At 46.5% G+C, this 16,511-nt stretch overlaps 1 protein-coding gene across 4 annotated transcripts in view; it reads right to left on the bottom strand.

Annotated features, from left to right (window-relative positions):
• Positions 1–16,300, bottom strand: part of LOC410222 (zinc finger protein 853) — a 31,440-nt gene extending 15,140 nt beyond the window's left edge. Inside the window, exons 1-2 of one of the 4 annotated variants that reach the window (XM_006564476.3) lie at positions 13,186–14,264; positions 11,848–12,079 (exon numbers count right to left, since the gene is read on the bottom strand). In XM_006564476.3, coding sequence (XP_006564539.1) covers positions 11,848–11,881 — 34 coding nt within the window. In that variant the 5' untranslated portion in view covers positions 11,882–12,079; positions 13,186–14,264. The other 3 variants (XM_006564475.3, XM_006564478.3, XM_006564474.3) reach the window with 3 other exon arrangements.
• Between the last annotated feature and the right edge of the window lie 211 nt (positions 16,301–16,511).

Below are 16,511 nucleotides of genomic sequence, written 5' to 3'. Positions count from 1 at the left end.
AGAGAAGGGTCTGCCAGCGCTCGGCCAGCCACGAATGACAACGAAATAAAGCGATTATTTGTCTACGTCGCGCCATTATTTCGTCCGTTTTTACGGCGGGGAAATCGGGTATTACCCGGCCCTTCTATGCGAACGATCAACGTAAATCGGATGATTCTTTAACGAGATTTCGATCGGGGAACGCAGCAGCAGCAGCAGCAGCAGCATTCGAGTCGCATTAATATTTCGCCGCGTTTCATTGATTTTGCAAATTGCGCCCGCATCCACGAACGAACAGACAGCATAGTCGGACCCTGTCCTTTTTTTTTTTTCCCCCTCCCCCTCCCAATCTGTCCTCTTTCTTTTCCTTTTTTCTCTCTCTCTCTCTCTCTTTTTTTTAACCAGCCTTTTAATCGAATCCCGGCGTTAATACGTTGGACCAACGATTCGACACAAATTCGACACAGTTTTTCCAGTCTGTTAACGATCATTGAATTATCGAACAACGATTCGTTCCGATTGCCGCCTTATAAATTCGGAATCACCGCTAATGAAGCTACACCGAAACAAAAGGGGAGGGGGTGGTGGTAGTGGACGGGTCGCGACGAGTCAAATCGACGGGGGGAGAGAAAAAAAAAAAATAAATACGAAAAAGAATATAAATCGATCGATTTTCGACGGATATTTTTCGCGGCAACGCAAAGGTCGTGCCGCAGTTAGCCGCAATTTTTCGGCGAATAGACGGTCGGTATAGCGGCGCGGTTAACAAGATGAATTGGACAGTGAAACGAGACGAGTCGTTGGGCGCGCGCAGCGAATTTACGACAAAAAATTGCGTCTTAAAAATATATATCGATCGAAGGAAAGATTTCTAGATCGCTTATTTAGCATTTCAAATTTTAGAAATTCATCACCCCGGACGAAATAGTAAAATCGTTCGGCGTGGATGGTTTGGAATTTTGAAAGGAATGTTGTAAAAAAAAAAGAAAAGAATGGACGATGTCGAAAAGTTTTCTAAGAGATTCTATCTTCGTCGAGAGTTTCTCTCGTCAATCTGAGAGACAAGATACAATACCATCGTCGTTATGATTTTTTTCCCTCCCCCTTCAGGTTCAAAGATCGTTCTCGAAACTCCCTATGGAAAATACGAGGAGGAAGGAGGGGCGATAACGCGAGCTATCGAAGAGAGAGAGAGAGGGAGAGGGTATGCTGCCGCGTTCACGCACGATACCCGGTCCCCCGACTTATCGCGGAGTGAACGAGTGGCGACAATAAGGTTTTTCCTCCCATCTATCTTCCACCGTTCCACTCTCTAATCGTTCATCCAGGAAGATTTCCTCGCGGCCCCGGCAAAGTGCACTTAGTCGCAACCAAGTTTCGAAGGCATTAATTCCCAACGTAAATTTATTCTCCTTCGCGTAAACAACCCCTTCTCTTTTTAACCCCACGAAATCTCGGTTAAGGTCCTCCGCGAATCGAACGATTTTAACGATGAGCCACGCGGTGTGTAATTCGATGTTTTCCCGAATCCTATGATTCAATCTCTCTGTATCGTACAGATCATCGTTTCAATTTTACAATACGATAATTTATTATATTATTATCATTCCAACAGTGTAAAATTAGCGTCAAATCCAATCCAACGTTGAAATTGCATCAACGATGTATCGCACTTTCTTCGAAATCGAGGTTTAAAAAAAAAACGTTCCAATCGAAGTATCTCCGAATAGCGATATCGAAAAAGTCGCGAAGTTATCGATCGTGTTTCTGACAATGATACAACGATGATTTACGATTCGGCAGAGACGTCTTGTCTTTGGAGGAGGAGAAGGGGAGGATAGGAGAAGGCGGTAAAATTTTCTACCTCGTCGATGCGACACGAGATGTTATTGTTCCTCCTTTTCACGGATTCCTCGCAGAAATATTCGTTCACGCGTCCCTCGAACGGAAGCGAAGGGAGGAGGGACACTTCCGTGTCAAAGGATTGGCACGGAATCGCGAAGGAATCCCGACGAAAGAAACGGAATGGCTAATTACACGGGAGACGGGTTTCAAAGATTTTCCAACGTGTCCACGGGATATGAATTCTTAATCTGCATCCTTTTTTATTTTCCTTTTTTTTTTTTCCCCCTCCTAAAGAAGAGACATTGCCTCGACCATTGTGTTTCGTTCCTTTCCCGTCAAAGGATACGATTCTTTATGGTAATTCGAGAGATACTTTTTTCCCCCCTCGCCATTGTTTTTTTTTCCACGATTGAAAAATTATTCCCTCCTTTCTCTCCCTCCCCCTGAATCTAATATCGCAATTAAAAATAAGCGCAAACCGAGGGTGGCTCGCTATTATTCCAATTTCAAAACGAGATCGTGTCTCGAGATGGACGAAAGCGATTCTTACCTCCTCCTCCTCCTTCCTCGCCAATTTCAGTTTCCCTCAGAGACAACGCAACATCCCCCTCTTTCTTTCCCCTCCCCTCTTTATTTTTGTTTATCTATAAATTCGTTACTCTCACTCACTCACTCGTTGGAAGGAAGATGTTCGTTGAAGAATTTTTAACGGCGCGAACAAGTTCGAGTCAACAACAAATTTATCGTATTTCAATTTTTACGATTTCCATCTACGTAGCAAATATGCTGTATAATAGCTCGGTAAGCCGATAAGTCTTTACCGATTTTTTATCATCTCCCCTCGCCAATTTCTCCTCCTCGCGATAGTTTTGCATTTCACCTGTTGGGTGAAAATTTCGAAAACGGGCAATAGTCTTGGTGATAGGTGACAGGGGCTATGAAGGATAGGAGGAGGCCAGGTGGAAACGATGGAAACGAGAGAGTTATCTTATCATCGCTTTCATCGGGCTTTTATGATACGCGATACGAACAATCGGGCTCATGAATAATTCCTTCGATATTATAATTAACGAATCGATCTTCGACGAGGGACTGATACACCGCCGATTGAACGCGCCCTTCTCCGTCCGCGTTGTCAGCCTGCCAACTTCGTTGAATGCTAAAGGCCGGGCCCGCGATAATTGCAGTTGTCGGGGGACAAAGCTTCGTATTCGGGGTTTTCGAGCCGTTTCTCGTCTCCGATTAGAAAGTTGGGAATCTGAGCCACATCCGTGCACGTCGAAAGGAGAGAAAATTGATGGGAAAGAAGAAGAGAAGAACTATCCTCGAAACGTTGACGGTGATAAAATTTCATTGACCTCCTCCTTCGAGATTACGAGAAAAAAGTGTTGCGAATTTTGAAAGACGATTTTCTAATTCGATTTCCCGCCAACGAGTGACACGAAGAGGGGGGATGATGATCCCCGGAATCGGTCGAGTGGCTCGATTCACAATGCAAGAAGCGTCCCATTTGACACAGCCGCCCGATATCGTTGAACCCGAAAAAAGAGAGGGAAAAAGGAAAATAAGAAGGAGGAGGTAAGAAAAACGAACGAGACCGCGTCCCGTTGCTTTACAAAGGGTTTCCAGATGGGGAGGAAGAAAGACGGGGACGAATCCGTGGGAAGGAAGAGGAGAGGAGAGGAGGGTGGGAGTGAAACCGAGGGAACTGAGAGCGAGAGCAAGAGGAGGGGGGAGAGGGAAGAAGAGGAGAAGAAAAAGAAGAGGAGAAAACACTGAGGGTGAAAGGGGAGGGTGGAAAGAGAGAGAGAGAGAGAGAGCGTTGTTCGAATTCGATTTTATGCCTCGACAGAGAAATTTTGTGGCGTGGTACCAGAGAGTACGTTTACGTTATCCTTTTTGGCCACGTCGAAAGGAAGGAAAGCACAGCGTGGTCGACGAGTGGCCATTGATTTTTCGGAAATGACCGGCCGATTACGACGAAAGCAGAAGCCGTCTTTACGATTTGTTTTGGCGGCGAGAGGAACGCGTAAAGAGAAACGAAGGGGGAAGGAGGAGGAGGAAGGAAAAACGCCACACGGTGGACGCCACGCGCGCCGCGTACACACGTACGTGCGCACACGTTGGGGGCGAATACGTACGCGTGCACGTGTACACACGTAAAGGGATGGAAAAGGGGAGAGAGAACCGTGGTTGAGGGGAAAACGGAGAGAGAGAGAGAGAGTGGAACGGAGAGAGAATGAGAGAGAGAGAGGGAGAATGGCGGGGGGAGGCAGAGAAAGAGAGAGAGCGAGAGAAGAGCAGGGACAGAGAGAGAGAGAGAGAGAAAGAAGGAAATGGCTCGTGGTTACGCATGCGCGCTTTTTTCGTCAGACAGCATTTTTAAAGATTTTTCCTCCCGTAGCAGCTTGCAGATTTAAGTCGCCAGGTCGATCCCGTCGATTCTCGAATGCCCCGAACACCGCCTGCACTTCGTTACGACGCGCGCCGCCCATTGCAACGGCTTCGAATATTTTCTTTCCCTTTTTCATCCGGCTTTTTTTTTTATTTTCTTTTTTTTTTTCTCCTCCACCCTATCTTTTTTTTTCTTCTTTTCTTTTATTCCACCCCTTCCTTTCCATACGTCCCTCTCGTTAGTCGTAGCAGTCTTAATTTTCAGGGGGAAAAATTCGCAGGGACGAGCGAATATTTTTTTTTTTCTTTCCTTCTTTTTTTTTCTTCTTCTTCTTTCCTTCTTCTCTCCACGAAACACGATGGAATTCCATTTCGCGGCTCGAAAAAGTCCTCCCCTCTTTTCTCTCTCACCGATTAACCGAAAGAAAGTTCCTCCTTGTTTCCCTCCGGGTGAGACGCGTTTCGAGACGAGAGATAAGGATAAGACAAAAGTGTGTGTATCCTTTACGATCCTTAAGCCTCCCCCCCCCTCCCGTTGGACGATAGACTCTGATAGGTAGAGTCGAGTCGACCCTAGTCCCGAGTTTCTCTCTCGTGTCGTGTCGTTTCGTCCAATCGATTCGCGCAAAAGTGGGATCGTGTAGCGTGACGCGATGCTTTAGAATTTATTACATACAGGAACAGGTATCGACGAATGCATAATCGGGACGGAAATTGTATAACTCCTCCGTTTGAAACAGTTGTTGGAAGGAAAATGCGTAAGATAGTGGCCACGAATCAGATATTAATCTGACAGACAATTTGCTTTCTTTGGGTGGACAACACCTCGTAACGTTTGAGATCTGTTTTCGATTCGTTCCACTCGAATATATAATTTCCGTGTATATATATATGTGTGTGTATATCATCGATCCGTTTCTCGGTTTCCACGCGAGTTGGACTTTTTCTCTCTCCTTTTTTTCCCTTCCTTTCTACGTGAAAAAACGGTGGTAAGATGCCGGTAGTAAAAGGGAACGAAGAGATGAAACGATTAAAACGGATTTTCCACCCGAGTTTTCCCACGGATAAATGAAAATTATTTCGGGTCAAATAGATTTAAAACTGAACAGCAAGGTTAAACGCTTTCCTCTTGTGCGTGCCACTTGAACCAGTTACAACTTTCGACGGACGCATTATTCGGAAAAATTGTTCGAGCGAGATTCGTTCGGTTTTAATATGAAATTTCGCGTTTACATTCCACGGTTTAAATAATTTTCGTCTCTTAACGCGGGGAGGAGGGCCGTGATCCATTACTCCGTTACTCGTGATTATTCAATTACACACTTTGTTTCACGCACGGCTTTTTTTTTTTCCAAACGACTCTATCTATACTTTTTTTTCTCGTGGATTTCTCGAAGCCAAGGAAAGAATGGATCGGGGAAGGGAAGGGAAGGAAAGAAGTTCAAGTCCAGGAAAAAGAAAACGGTTTGAGAGACGTTACGTAGCTCTTCGAAATCGCCGTTACTCGGAATGGATGTTGTCGTCCTCCCTTCTTCTCCCTTTTCTCGACTCGGATTAAACACTTTTCGAATTTTCAAATTGCTGGAGACAGAGTACGTACGAAGAGGCGAGATAACCGTCAACCATTAATCACCATCCCCCCCCACCCCCTGTTTCAATTTTAACGTCGTTTAAAAACATTTCAACTTTATCGTTACGAAATATGACCGATATAAAACAACTGAGATTTTTTCAAATCGAATCTAAAAATTAATTTATCACTCGCGCGATTGAGACGATAATATCTAAAACGCTTTACACGTGTATCCTCCAGTTTGGAGGAGCAACGAGCAAATATCGTTATTCGGGGAAGAAAAACGAGGAAAATCAATTTGGTTCCGTTCGATTAAATAATAAACGAATTGACGATGTTAGAACCGAAGCGATTTTTCTCTCTTATTTACAAACAGTGTATATCGATATATCGATACAACGAAAAGAAGGAGCGTACGACACTTTTCCACAAACGAATGATAATCTTCGTTGAATTTCTTAACCGATGATAATTATTAAAAATTCGTTCGATATCAGGTGTGCCCCTGTTTTTTTTTCTTTCCTCTCTCTCTCTCTCTATCCGATAAAATTTTCAAAGATCGAGTCAATGGCAGAAACGAGGCGATATCTAGCGTGTTTCTGGTCTCGAAAGTGGCCGTTTAATTGACCGGGTGAAAGCGACTCGGTGGGCACCGCGGAGTGAAGGCGCGCTGCCTCGATATGCGTACAATAAAAGAAAATATCGGATGCTGCGAGACCGGCGAGGAGAAAACCCGATCGGCGCGGATATTAGACGCGTGTTCTGGATTCGCTGGCTGGCGAAATTATTATTCGTCGTCGCAACGAGGATACACACACCCCTTTCCCTCTCGCGCGCACCGCTTTCTCGTCGCTATCGGCCGGGGTGGGGGGAGGGAGGACTGTTTTCGCGAGTCGGAGAGACGGACAGGAGGCTCATGAAAACTTTATGAGAAGATTATAACCGAGTTTATCGCGGGCCACCGCCTCGACGACGACGACAACGACGACGACTAAATTTCCACGAATCTAATTTCTTTATCGCGCTGTTCCTCCCGCGATTTCACAACCCTTAAATTGATCGATCGAATTATCGATTATCAAGGATCCTTTTCTCTTCTAATAATCGAAGAGTTGGTTAATCCTCCTTGGAAATGATTCTGCTCCTTAAATTGATCGATCGAATTATCGATTATCAAGGATCCTTTTCTCTTCTAATAATCGAAGAGTTGGTTAATCCTCCTTGAGGACGATTCTGTTCCTTAAATTGATCGATCGTATTCGAATTATCGATTATCAAGGATCCTTTTCTCTTCTAATAATCGAAGAGTTGGTTAATCCTCCTTGAGGACGATTCTGCTCCTTAAATTGATCGATCGTATTCGAATTATCGATTATCAAGGATCCTTTTCTCTTCTAATAATCGAAGAGTTAATCCTCCTTGGAAATGATTCTGCTCCTTAAATTGATCGATCGAATTATCGATTATCAAGGATCCTTTTCTCTTCTAATAATCGAAGAGTTGGTTAATCCTCCTTGAGGACGATTCTGTTCCTTAAATTGATCGATCGTATTCGAATTATCGATTATCAAGGATCCTTTTCTCTTCTAATAATCGAAAAGTTGGTTAATCCTCCTTGGAAATGATTCTGCTCCTTAAATTGATCGATCGAATTATCGATTATCAAGGATCCTTTTCTCTTCTAATAATCGAAGAGTTAGACTCCTCCTTGAGGACGATTCTTTGGAGGGAATGCAAGTTTTATTCGAGTACTATAAACGTTTCTTTTTATAAATAATTTGAATGGTTAGAGGAACAAGTGTTCTCTCTGCTATCCACACGATAAGAAAATAGAGATATGTTCGATAAACGAAAGCAAGATAGTTCGGAATTACCCGCGAATCACCTTGGAACTTCATCAAATAATCATCCCCTTTAAAGCACATGGAAGATTTAAGAAAGAGAGGGAGCTACGTTGGAGAAACTTGGAAAAACTTGGCGAGTGGAATAAACTTTACAGTTAACTGCGAATCGTTCGGGAGATCAATCGCTCGTTCAATAATCACGAAAAGGGAAGAAACGAACGAAGAAAAAAGAAGACGCGAGGAGTGACAAATCACATTCGTGATAAAACCTCGTAACACTTAAAAAAAAAAGAAGAAAAGAAAAACTAGTTCAACAGACAGAAAGAGAGAGAGAAGTTGGCGAGCGAAGAAATACTTTGTAACCCTTCGAATCGCTCCAAGATAAATCACGTTTTAATAATCTCGGAAGAAACGGAGAGGAGGGGGACGAGGAAAATGACAAAACATCGCGGAGGACGATGACGGTGGATGAGGAAGAAGAAGAAAAAAGTTCATCGACGCGTGCTAACGTGGAGGCAAAAGGCACGACGACGATGGTTTGCTCATTCAATTAGCCTTTTCCCCCGCGACGACGCGGCGCGTTCACGATAGAAATGAGTTATCAGGTATACGGGAGGCGGGCGCACACCGCCACGGGACGGCAAGGCTGATTTCCATTCCTCAGCGTCGGGAGGATCGGTTATTTTGTCGCGTCCTTGCGCGGCCACGTCGTGGCTCGCGCTTAAGATTCTCTAAGGGGAACGCGGCTGATTTAATCGTACGCGGATAACAATACCCGCGGCTGCACGCGACTCGGCATATTGAACTTTCGCCGCGTGAGCAGAAACAGAAATGGCCGTTTACCAACCGATAGCGCGCCTTCTTTATACATATGTATACATATATATATATATATATACTTATATACTTACATATGTATATATATGTGTACATACATCGAGAGAATCGAGGGTCGGAGTTAATCGTCCCTCGTAACACTTGCACCTGCTGGAAATATTACAATCGCGAGGGACGATCGGTTTGCTCGTTTTCGAAGCTGTTTTCATTCATGCCGACGCTTCGCAGAGGGAGGGAGGAGGAGGAGGAGGAGGAGGAGGAGGAGGGAAGGAGAAGTTTAACGCGCGTATCGCGGAATGGGCGAGAGGAACGGGCGCCAAGTGTGCACCGATCGATCGTCTCACGTTTTGTCCGATGTTACGATATAAATTCGTTCTCCCTCCTCTTCCTCTCTTTTTTCTCCTCGCGATGGAGGATCGCAGGGATGTCGTTTTGTTTTGTATCAAATTCGCGCGAGTCGAGAACGAGAGTCGTGGATCGGTTAAGCGAGTGCGTGGAAGAGAAGAGGAGAAGAGGCGGGAGGAGAAGGCTTTTAACCGATAACCGTTTCTCTTCTCCTCCGCGAGATCGAGGAGATCCTTTCTTTTTCTTTCTTTCTTTCCTTTCCTTTCCCTTTCTTCTTCCTCTTCCTCTTTCCTCTCGAAGATTCGTGAATGAATCTTTTGTAAGAGAGAATATACATTTCGCGTACATCGGGTAGATCGGTTACACGTGCATCGAGTTTTGTCCTCGAGGATGGCTTCGAAGTCGTGTCTCGCCGCTTGCATCGCGAAAGAGGGGCGTCTAATCCAAGGCTGATTTACGAGAGAGAGAGAGAGAGAGAGAGAGAGAGAGAATTGAGGGGCGAAAGAAAAAAAAGGAAGAAAAAAGATCGATCCGCCGCGAGACGGAAACGAGGCTCGCAACACCCGGGACGAAACGATTATTTACAAGGAATCATTCATCGAGTCCCTTTTTAACGGTGGAACGATGGTGCGCGCCGGGGCTAATTTTAGCCGATAAAACGCCGCCAGAATGCGTCCATTGTTCGCCAACAGTCTCGGGGAAAATATGGTATCGTAGATTCGTAAACATTCGTAATATTTCGCGGGATCGCGATGATCGACCATCGACTGGATACGATCCTCGATACTCAGAGTGTTCTCGATCCAGGGAAGGAACGCGTAGAAGACGTTGAATTCGACGGATTAGCCTAGCAATTCTGTTATTCTTCGTCAATAGGCGGCGGACTCGCATCGAAGGGGATGTGAGAAAAGAGCGGTGGCAGAGACGGGGGCAGGGCAGGGTGGAGGAGGATATACACGTATTGGCAGGACGCGCACTCAGGAGTTAAAATCACTCGTGGCTCGCGGAAAACATTCATTTGCAAGAGCAAACATTCCTCGCTATTTATCGAGTGTCAGAGGGAATACCTGCGGCCCATTTTCGTATCGAGCGGGGCTGAAGGGACCGACCGGGCGTGTGCGCGCGCGTGGAAGGAAAAGAGACGAAAAAAAACACGGGAATCGAGCGCAACAAAAACATAACTTTCCGCGATGGCGGCGCGAAGGGTGCTCGAGGAACGAGTGGTCCTTCTCTAGTATTCCATCGGTGTTATATAGCTCGTCAGATCGAATGTTTGTTTTCAGAAAAATAGACAGAAACGAGACGGGGTAGTACACGCGAGCGCGTTAACACTCGTCGAGGCAACCCCCGCGAACCCTCCGTTGTTGTAGCACGCATTGACGAACGAACGGCCGAAACGTCGCGTAGCTTTTTTTTTCCCCCCCCTTCCTCTTCCTCCCCTCCCCCTCTCTTCTCCGGCTTTGTTCTATCTTTTATTATTCCATCCTGTAGGAGCTTTGTTTTTTAATACTTTTGTCGATCGAATAGCACCCATGCGAGGGAGGGGAGGCCGTATTTTTTTTTTTTTTTTTTTTTCGTTTACCTTCGAATCATCCTAGAACGAATTCATTAGAAATATCGATATCATTTTTTCCTTTCTTTTTTTTTTTTTTCCAACGATGGTCGGCTATCAATTTTCGAATAATAATACGTAGCGAACCAATACATTTATATATATATATATGTGTATATATATAAAAAACGGAAGTTCTCGATCGGTGAAAGGCTGTGAGAGGTAGAAAGGATTCCACGACACCTTTTTCTTTCACGCTATCTCGCCGTTTCGTTTCGTCGTCTCTCGGCGAAACGTAGCAACAACGCCCAACTAACTTTATTCCGTTCGATCGAGCCCCATTTCCTTCCTATCCACGCCTCCATCGCGTATCCACGCGCGTTTCTTTAACGCGCGCCACGCTTCTCCACGATTCGTTCTTCGCCCGGATAAGGGTCGAATCCGGTTTATCGGAATCGTTAGCATTCTCCATGGGTTGAGGACGATCCAAGATCGTTCACCGTGTTCCTCTTCTACACGTGGATCGCGGTCATCGACTACAATCGACCGATTCACTTTCGACACTCGCCAACGCTGGCAAGGTTGGGGAAGATCGTGGCAACGATACAGAAGAAGAAGAAGTGGTTGTTGGCACGCGCTTCTCCCCATCAAGAAGATAAATCAATCGGATTTATTCCCACGAGTTGAGGAACGATCGTTTCCAAAATTTAACCCGAATTCTAACGGAATGAATAATCGGAAACGGGAAAGAAGGGTATCGCCTCGTTTTCGCCGGCCAAGTTTCTCGGCAAAACAACGGATCGGCCTCCCGTCGAGCTGATCGCGAGATTTTCCGCGAACGAGCAAACACGCAGAACGTCTTACGTTCTCGTTGATACGGAGCAACACTCTCTCTCTCTCTTATCGTCAGAAGTCACACGATAAACCCGTTGACGTTTATTTTCCAAATACATACGTATATACGTGTATGTATATATATATATACGTGTTCTTGATTGCCGCGAATCGTCACGGCAATCTTTTAATTTTGATTTTTCTGGACGAGAGATCTCCAGAAGAGAGAGAGACCTTTCGTTTTCGATTCGAAGGATACTCGATAATCGATGGAAATGTACGCGAGAATTTGCACACAATTAAAGATTATTCCGCGAACAATCGGGGATATATATATATATATATATATATATATACACATCATCCATGGAAGAAGCGAGAGGATCGTTCGGCCGCGTGTTTTATCGCGCGTTGTAATAATTGCATGCAAATGGGAGCACAAGTCGAACGCCAAGTTCGATAAGTTTCTACCGCTGGTGCGCGCAGCTGGTTTAAAAGTCGATCGAATATAACAGAAAGAAAGCTGGGACGGAGGAGGAGCAGAAGAGAGGGGGAAGGAGAAGGAGGAGGAGGACGAGAAAGGAAAGGATTTAACAGGATTGTATTCCGCGTCGATTGAAAAGAATTGAACGTGCGACAAGTACCTCTGAAATAAGCAAAGTTCCACAGACCGATCATGTGTAGTTCTGGTGGTCCAAGTCGGGAAGCCGGGTTAGCGGAGCTAAACGGGAACCAATCGTGTTATTCGCCGCGATTGACTTTATACTGTCCAATAACGATCCGGGATCACCAGCCGATGGCGATATCCTCGTCATGTCAACCGGCGAAAATGATCCTGTTTCGATGACGACGCCAAAGAGGAATATCGCGATAAACCTACAGCAGAGATAACGTTCACTCTTGCCGCGCTCGATAACTCTCTTCTCCCCCTTCCCTCTCTCTCTCTCTCTCTCTCCCTCTCTCTTTGTTCGTTCGTCGCTACTTTTTTTTTTTTTTTTTTTTTTTTTACCTCTTCGTTGTATTTTTTTTTTCACGAAACTAGATTACAATTCGACGCTTCGTAGAAAGGGAACGAATCAGAGAGGGAGAGAGAAAGAGAGAGAAAGGATTTTATCTCTTCGATTTCTTCGAGATTTCTTTCGGTCGGATGCATCACCGCGCACTTTTTCCTCGAAAAAAAGGGGGAGGGGGGGAATGAAAAAAGAAAGAGAAAGAAATGTTAAACGATCGATACAACAATGATCGATACGATCAAGAAGAGGCAACAATTTCGAACGGCGTGAAACTAAGGAAAATTTCGAAAATTTCGTGCACGCATAGTTGGTACACCCGAAACACCGTTGCTCCGTTACGGAAGCTCGCCGTTCGACATTTAACGCGAACACGAGACCCGAGGTAGCGTAAGCGCAACACGATATTCAAACGACGTGGAGCGCGCCTCCTCGACGGCGTCGTCCAATCGAACAGCGACAAGAACACTCGAACAACCGCGATGAAACAGAACTCTCTTTCTCAACGTACTGCAACGAGGATGATCGTCCATTTTCCACGAGCGTTGCTCGATCGTACGTTGCACACGATCGACGACCTGTATGCGTTCGACTCGACCAACATCAACAACAATAACAACAGCAACAACAACAACAACAACAACAACAACAACTGATTTCACTGATTTCGTTCACGTATCGCGCTCCCGATGCAAAAGAACCGATCGAGGGAACCGTATCCGTCGATCGGCGTCCACAAACACGTTCAACATCCCGTCGTTCGGCGAGCAATGCACCAAAAAAAAAAAAAAAAAATAAGAAAAGGAACGAGACTACTGCGACTCCGTTTTCGAACGATTCACGACGGGCACCACGATCGCGGATCTCTGCCGACGATCCGATTTCTCACGAGGGACCTTCTCTCTCGGTCACGAGCAACGCGATCATCGCGCACAATTTCTCTCCTCTCCCGTGGTCGTCGCCAATGTTCACCTTGACCAGCCAGGCCAGAAGGCCCGGTAGCAGCAGATCGGGCTCGATCGTATATACCACCGAATACGTATATTATACGTATATATACGTATATACATATATATATACACGTATATGTACGCGTGACACGAACGAAAACGAGAGAACGAAACGAGATCGGAACGAGATCGGTATTCGAAGGACTTCGCGGCGAGAGTCTCGTAGTCGTGGAGCAAGCACCACGAGCCCAGTACCCTCGAAAACTGATTGCTCCCGGAGAGAGAGTGTTTCGTCACTCTGCACTGGCGAGACGATAATTTCAGAGGCGATTAGATGACCCAACACCGACGATAGTGTAACGAGACCGTATTTTGCGGATCAGCAGCCTCTCTCTTACTCGCTCGCTCCTATACCGCCCCGATCCCTCGCTCTTTCGCTCACGCCTCGCGTCTCTTTCTTTCCGTCTCCGTCTCCCTCCCACTTGCCCACGTTTCTCGCTCGCTCTTCCCTCCCCCTCCTCGCGCTCTTTCTCTCGCACACTTTTTCCTTTCTCGGGTTTTGCAAATCGCCGAAGCGGACACGATCACACCGACGGATACCGAGATTCTTCACGGTTCTCCCTCTTCTCTCTCTCTCTCTCTCTCTCTTTTTTTATCCCCCGCCTTCCTCCTCCGGTCTCTATTCTTCTCCTCTCTCTCTCTCTCTCTCTCTCAGACTCTTTCTGTTCGCTGGGGTTCCTTCACGATTCCCCGACTCCTATCCCTATACCGTGTTCACCTAATACCCGTTTTCTTTTTCTCTCTCTCTCTCCCTTTTTTCTCTCCCTTTTCTCTCTCTCTCTTTTTTTTTCGGAGCACTGTTCTCCACGAAGGCGATGACGATGACCGGAATGGAGAGACGCACGGAGCACACACCGGTTCGAGGAGGAAACGTGATTCGTACGGTAACGCTCTACTCTAGTTCTCTCTTTCCCTCCTTCTCTACCGGAATACTATAGGAGCACACACGAGTTTAGAAGCGGGCACGTGTCTAGCCGGCAGCGTGTTTTAATCAGTGTTGGAAGAGCACTTATCCGTTAGTAGGTGCTGGCGCGGTAGTATCTGTCTTTGTCTCGTGTGTGTGTGTATATATATATATATATATATACACGCCACGGATGTTCCGTGGGTGTGCACGCGTGCGTGTATTCACATACGTGTGTGCGTGTGTGTACATTGTGTGGGGGAGTCGTCGTCGTCGTCGTCGTCGGTCGGTGGATCAGGAGGGAGCGGACAAAGTTGCCGAGAGAGAAACGAACGGAGATAGAACGCGTGTATACGCTGGTAGTTGGGTAGTTGAGTGTTGGTGGGTATACGGTGTGTGCCGGTGTAAGTGTGTTGGGGCGAGCCAGAGCGAGGGAAGGAGGGAGGGCGGGAAAATTCGAAACCGCGCGTATACAGCGCGCGCTCGCGATGACGTAGTTTTGGCAAAACGTGGACGACGCACAGGTGGCCAAACGATTCGATGCGTGTGATTTTTCATTCACGGGATTTGATTGTCGTGGTTAAATAACCCGATGATGATCGATTTTTTAATTTACTCTTTTCTCTCTCTCTCTCACTCTCTCTCTTTCTCGCTCTCGCTCTCGCTCTCGCTCTCTCTTTCGCTCGCTCGCTCTCGCTATCGCTCTCGCTCTCGCGCTCTCTAGCTCTCTCGCTCTCTCTCTCTCTCTCTCTCTCGTTTGCGGGACATCGATGATTTCAACGAAGAAACGGTTATAATATATTCCGGTGTAGTGGATTGCTGGTTGCTGGTACTCACCGGAGTTGTAATATTCCTTAAAGTAGCGTGTCGCCGCACGCTGGACGATCGAGTAATATAAGTTCACGTACGACGTCGACTGGTTCTGTGCGGAGAGCGCCATTTACACTGCTTTTTCGTCGCGCGTTTTTCCTTTTCACCGTGTCGAGATATATATATATATATATATGTATATATTTTTATATATATATATATACACGTATGTACACGTATATATATATGTGTGTGTGTGTTTGTGTGTGTATGTTTGTGTATGTATGTATGTATGAATATATTTTTTTTCCTTCTCTTTTTCCTTTTGTTCCTTCTGCCTCGTCTTCTGTACGGACGATATTCACGTACACGTATACACGCGCGTGTCCGTACCGCGTACGTATATACGCGTGCACGTAGGTGGTTAGGTGTCGTATAGAACGTAATGTAGATTCGAAGCGCGCACGTTCGCGTGATCACGGCGGGCAAGATGTGACGTGACGAACGACAAACGCGCGAAACGTGTGTCCCGTCTCTGGCTCTCGTTCCTTTCGTTTTTTCCTCTCTTTTCTCTTCTTCCTGTGTCTCCTGTGTCGTTCTTTTTCCCTACCACGTCGCGATCCCTCCGTTGTGACACGATATCGTTCCCGTGATGATCGCGGCCGTGAAAAAAAAACTTTTCGGTTATTATTATTTAGTAGCCGAAGAACGAAAGAGACGCAACTTTTAATTTTTCTTTCTCCGTTTTCCTTTTTTTTTTTTTTTTGGTCTTTTCCCTCGGTTCTTCTCTCTCTCTCTCTCTCTCTCTCTCTCTCTCTCTTCTTTCTTCGTCCTTTTTTCTCTGTCTCTCTCTCTTTCTCCTCCTCGACCGGTCCTCCCTTTCGATCACGTTTTTCCCGGTTACGGCCTTCAAGCAGCGAGACGGTCTCGCATGCCGGCTAGAGGCCCGCGACTTTGATCCTCGGCACACTCGCTTTCAGGTTACCCGCGCCGGTAGACACAAACTCGGTAGACTCGGCCTGAGCCCCCCCGAGTAACTCGCCAAGACCGAGACACTGGCGAGCTGCAGCGTTGCCACACTTCCGTCGCCGCGGTGCGCGCTCCCGGAGTGGGGATTTCTGGACTGGTTCGGGTTTGGGATGGTAGACACCGTGGTCGGGAGAGGACGAGCGGAGAAGGTGCCGGCGCGGCGTCGAACCAGTGGTGATGGCGGCAGGGGCGGATTCACGCGGCTCCGGTTCCGTACACGCGCGCCGTCAAACCCGACCGACCGATTCTTCTCTTTCTTCCACCGATACGAGGGGCACCTCAGGTGTGCGCCTCGAGTCGAGTAGGGACGGAGAACCCCTAGATATCTCTCCCTCGTTCTCCGTGTCTCCCTCTTTGGTTATCCACTTTGGTCCTTGGGTTGTTGCAACCGGTACGGTTAAATTGGGGTAGCGTGACGGGCAAAATTTTCTCCACGGCCTCGCATGCAGACGATTGCCGGTCAACGAGTTCCTCTTGATTTTGTCGTTAATTGGACGGTGTAGCGAATTTATACTTTGTTCGTGAGTCGATTACAGAGTCCTTCC

The sequence above is a fragment of the Apis mellifera genome, linkage group LG10 (assembly GCF_003254395.2).
Source record: "Apis mellifera strain DH4 linkage group LG10, Amel_HAv3.1, whole genome shotgun sequence".
NCBI classification, from domain to species: Eukaryota; Metazoa; Arthropoda; class Insecta; order Hymenoptera; family Apidae; genus Apis; species Apis mellifera.
Note: the sequence above shows the minus strand (reverse complement) of the source record. Positions and strands in the feature narration are given on the sequence as shown.